The sequence below is a fragment of the Electrophorus electricus genome, chromosome 21, assembly GCF_041902795.1.
Source record: "Electrophorus electricus isolate QZ-2024a chromosome 21, ASM4190279v1, whole genome shotgun sequence".
Taxonomy (NCBI): Eukaryota; Metazoa; Chordata; class Actinopteri; order Gymnotiformes; family Gymnotidae; genus Electrophorus; species Electrophorus electricus.
The window spans coordinates 17,014,640-17,020,000 of record NC_137517.1 but is presented as its reverse complement, the minus strand read 5'-3'; the positions used below and the strand labels follow the sequence as shown (position 1 = coordinate 17,020,000).

The 5,361-nt window shown below is 38.8% G+C and overlaps 1 protein-coding gene across 2 annotated transcripts in view; it reads left to right on the top strand.

Annotated features, from left to right (window-relative positions):
* Nucleotides 1–3,660, top strand: part of LOC145643329 (NACHT, LRR and PYD domains-containing protein 12-like) — a 22,579-nt gene extending 18,919 nt beyond the window's left edge. For both annotated transcript variants that reach the window (XM_081704265.1, XM_081704266.1), the window contains 2 exons: nucleotides 360–536; nucleotides 3,124–3,660. In XM_081704265.1, the coding sequence (XP_081560391.1) occupies nucleotides 360–536; nucleotides 3,124–3,145 (199 nt within the window). In that variant the 3' untranslated portion in view covers nucleotides 3,146–3,660. The remainder of the gene's footprint in view (nucleotides 1–359; nucleotides 537–3,123) is intronic.
* The last annotated feature ends 1,701 nt before the right edge of the window (nucleotides 3,661–5,361 follow it).

The window sequence follows — 5,361 nt, the reverse complement described above, 5'->3', positions numbered from 1 at the left end:
ACACACACACAGTCAATATTCACACACACACTAACACACACACACACACACACACACAGACACACAGTCATTATACACACACACACACACACAAACACACACATACACACACACACAGAGTCAATATCCTGTCACTCACACACACACTGTCAATACACAAATATCCTCTCATGCACCCACACACAGTCACACACACACATTCCCACTCTCTCACACACACACAGTCAATACCCCCTCCTCATTCTCTCATTATACACACACTACTGCATCTTTTAAACACACACACACACACAACATATTGTGCAAGTGTGTGTGTGTTCATTTGTAAGTGTGAGGAGTTTTTCTCCTTCTCTCTACAGTCTGTCTTGGTGCAGTATAAAAGAAGAAGGCTGTGCTGCTCTGGCTTCAGCTCTGACGTCAAACCCCTCATCACACCTGAGAGAGCTGAATCTGAAACACAATAAAGCAGGAGACTCAGGAGTGAAGCAGCTCTCTGCTCTACTGGAGGATCCACACTGTAAACTGGAGAAACTAGAGTGAGTTACTGACTTACTCTCTCTCTCTCACATAAACACACACAGACACACACACTCACACACACATTTAATATCCACACACACACACAGACACACACACACACTCACACACACATTTAATATCCACACACACACACACGCACAGTCAATATCCTCCTTCACTCTCTCTCTCTCTCTCTCTCTCACACACACACACACACACACTCACACACACACAGTTTTTCTCACAGTTTTAATCCTCAAACTTTCTCTCTCTTACATTTTGACTGTATCTGTCTCTTTATCGCTGGATTTCTCTCTCACACATTTTGTAACATCTTCTCAAGAATGTTGAGCCTCTTTTCACACACCCTCACTCACACCCCACCCTCATATTTTGTTCAGTTTGGTTAGTGTGTCACTGTGATTGTCTGTGTTTTATACATGAGAGTGAATATGTGGGGTTTGTAGTTTTAAGCTTTAGTGTGGGTGATGTGTTTCATATGTGAATATGTGGGGTTTGTAGTTTTAAGCGTTAGTGTGGGTGATGTGTTTCATATGTGAACATGTGGGGTTTGTAGTTTTAAGCTTTAGTGTGGGTGATGTGTTTCGTATGTGAACATGTGGGGTTTGTAGTTTTAAGCTTTAGTGTGGGTGATGTGTTTCGTATGTGAACATGTGGGGTTTGTAGTTTTAAGCTTTAGTGTGGGTGATGTGTTTCGTATGTGAACATGTGGGGTTTGTAGTTTTAAGCTTTAGTGTGGGTGATGTGTTTCGTATGTGAACATGTGGGGTTTGTAGTTTTAAGCTTTAGTGTGGGTGATGTGTTTCGTATGTGAACATGTGGGGTTTGTAGTTTTAAGCTTTAGTGTGGGTGATGTGTTTCGTATGTGAACATGTGGGGTTTGTAGTTTTAAGCTTTAGTGTGGGTGATGTGTTTCGTATGTGAACATGTGGGGTTTGTAGTTTTAAGCTTTAGTGTGGGTGATGTGTTTCGTATGTGAACATGTGGGGTTTGTAGTTTTAAGCTTTAGTGTGGGTGATGTGTTTCGTATGTGAACATGTGGGGTTTGTAGTTTTAAGCTTTAGTGTGGGTGATGTGTTTCGTATGTGAACATGTGGGGTTTGTAGTTTTAAGCTTTAGTGTGGGTGATGTGTTTCGTATGTGAACATGTGGGGTTTGTAGTTTTAAGCTTTAGTGTGGGTGATGTGTTTCGTATGTGAACATGTGGGGTTTGTAGTTTTAAGCTTTAGTGTGGGTGATGTGTTTCGTATGTGAACATGTGGGGTTTGTAGTTTTAAGCTTTAGTGTGGGTGATGTGTTTCGTATGTGAACATGTGGGGTTTGTAGTTTTAAGCTTTAGTGTGGGTGATGTGTTTCGTATGTGAACATGTGGGGTTTGTAGTTTTAAGCTTTAGTGTGGGTGATGTGTTTCGTATGTGAACATGTGGGGTTTGTAGTTTTAAGCTTTAGTGTGGGTGATGTGTTTCATATGTGAACATGTGGGGTTTGTAGTTTTAAGCTTTAGTGTGGGTGATGTGTTTCATATGTGAACATGTGGGGTTTGTAGTTTTAAGCTTTAGTGTGGGTGATGTGTTTCATATGTGAACATGTGGGGTTTGTAGTTTTAAGCTTTAGTGTGGGTGATGTGTTTCATATTTGAATATGTGGGGTTTGTAGTTTTAAGCTTTAGTGTGGGTGATGTGTTTCATATATGAATATGTGGGGTTTGCAGTTTTAAGCTTTAGTGTGGGTGATGTGTTTCATATATGAATATGTGGGGTTTGCAGTTTTAAGCTTTAGTGTGGGTGATGTGTTTCATATGTGAATATGTGGGGTTTGTAGTTTTAAGCTTTAGTGTGGGTGATGTGTTTCATATGTGAATATGTGGGGTTTGTAGTTTTAAGCTTTAGTGTAGGTGATGTGTTTCATATGTTAATATGTGGAGTTTGTAGTTTTAAGCTTTAGTGTGGGTGATGTGTTTCATATGTTAATATGTGGGGTTGTAGTGTTGCTGATTTTCTTTTGCCCAAGCATGTGGAATTTTGTTTAGTGTGTTTGAGACAGAGAAAGATATTTTGTTTCTGTAGTGATTTTATAGTTCTCCTGGTGTTTATGGATGTTTATATGGAGAATATAACTAGTCAATTCTGCATTTTTTCTTGTGATTGTTCAAGCTTTGATCAATAGTGTTTCTCTTTGGTTGTGTTAGTTTTAATGTGTGTATGATGGTGGTTTAGACACTATAATGGTGATGCTGTACACTGGAGATGTTGAACATCTAAAACAGCTTTAATACTCCACTCTCATCCTCACACTCTGTATGGAGGGTGTGAATGGGTGTGAATGGGTGTGTGTCTGTATGGAGGGTGTGAATGGGTGTGAATGGGTGTGTGTCTGTATGGAGGGTGTGAATGGGTGTGAATGGGTGTGTGTCTTGGTGAGGTTACAGAAAGAGTGTTTTGTTTGTGTGTGAGAGAGAATGACTCTACAACTCTTATACAGTTTGTGTTCTGTGTATTTAGTTTACTGTGTGTTAGAGGTGTTTACACTCCTTTTACCTGTGTGTACAGTCTGATGGCTGAATGTTTTGTCCTGTTCTTACAGTATCTGGACACCACACACCTGACCTGGACACCACACTGCTGACGTGTTCTAAGTCTCACAGAGAGAAGAGGATGACCAAACACACACATGTGACTGTACATGTGATTCTCCATGGTAATGTGTTAGTGTGAACATGACTACAACACAGGGCTGACATGGACGTCACGCACACCTGACCTGATCTGAAGCTCGGCTGCCTGTCTGTTCTCTAGTGCTCATTAGTATGAAGTTTACAGAGATAATTAAAGCTAAACCTGCATATGAGTGTACAGAAAAGGTTTATTAAAAAATTAAATGTACAGTTTTAAACTTCCCGCTAATTACCCCACACAAAGCTCAACCTGTAGTGTTATGGGGCTGCCATCATAGATCAGTGGATTTGCTTTCTTCATTTGAATGTGTAACTTACCAGAAGAACAGAAGATGTGTGATGGAGTTCAGATAATTATGATGTTGATGTGTAAGACAGTTATGTGGATGATGATTTGGTTTCACTTTGAACTTTAATGTGCAAATAAAGACAAACTGAATTTAAAATGCTGTCTGAAGTGAGTGAAGATTTAGGAGTGTTTTTATGAAAGGAAATGGGTGTAGTGTCTTCCAGTACTAACTAGTTACATTAGTTTAATTTCTCCAGTGCAGCAATAAAATATCAAACATCAGACTGTATTTGCACAGAGATCATGGACATTACACTTAATAATGTATCATATAACCAGAGGTCATGGATGCTACTCTTACTGCTGTATCACATCACCAGAGATAATGGATGTTACACTTACTACTCTACCATATGAGCAGAGATCATGGATGTTACACTTACTACTCTACCATATGACCAGAGATCATGGATGTTACACTTACTACTCTACCATATAACCAGACATCATGGATGTCACACTTACTACTGTATCTTATAACCAGAGATCATGGATGTTACACTTACTGCTGTATCACATAACCAGAGATCATGGATGTTACACTTACTACTGTATCATATAACCAGAGATCATGGATGTTACACTTACTACTGTATCATATAACCAGAGATCATGGATGCTACACTTACTACTGTATCATACAACCAGAGATCATGGATGTTACACTTACTACTGTACTATATAACCAGAGATCATGGATGTTACACTTACTACTGTATCACATAACCAGAGATCATGGATGTTACACTTACTACTGTATCATATAACCAGAGATCATGGATGCTACACTTACTACTGTATCATATAACCAGAGATCATGGACGTTACACTTACTACTGTACTATATAACCAGAGATCATGGATGTTACACTTACTACTGTACTATATAACCAGAGATCATGGATGTTACACTTACTACTGTATCATATAACCAGAGATCATGGACGTTACACTTACTACTGTACTATATAACCAGAGATCATGGACGTTACACTTACTACTGTACTATATAACCAGAGATCATGGATGTTACACTTACTACTGTACTATATAACCAGAGATCATGGACGTTACACTTACTACTGTACTATATAACCAGAGATCATGGATGTTACACTTACTACTGTATCATATAACCAGAGATCATGGATGTTACACTTACTACTGTATCATACAACCAGAGATCATGGATGTTACACTTACTGCTGTATCACATAACCAGAGATCATGGACGTTACACTTACTACTGTACTATATAACCAGAGATCATGGACGTTACACTTACTACTGTACTATATAACCAGAGATCATGGACGTTACACTTACTACTGTACTATATAACCAGAGATCATGGACGTTACACTTACTACTGTACTATATAACCAGAGATCATGGACGTTACTCTTACTACTGTATCATATAACCAGAGATCATGGATGTTACACTTACTACTGTACTATATAACCAGAGATCATGGATGTTACACTTACTACTGTACTATATAACCAGAGATCATGGACGTTACTCTTACTACTGTACTATATAACCAGAGATCATGGATGTTACACTTACTACTGTACTATATAACCAGAGATCATGGACGTTACACTTACTACTGTACTATATAACCAGAGATCATGGACATTACACTTACTACTGTACTATATAACCAGAGATCATGGATGTTTCTGCATGCTGAAGTCAGTGTGGCCTCATAACTGAAAAGGTATTAAGACTAGAACAAGTGGGTGGTGTACACTTAATTAAAGTGGGTGGTGTATTCTTAATAAAAGTGGGT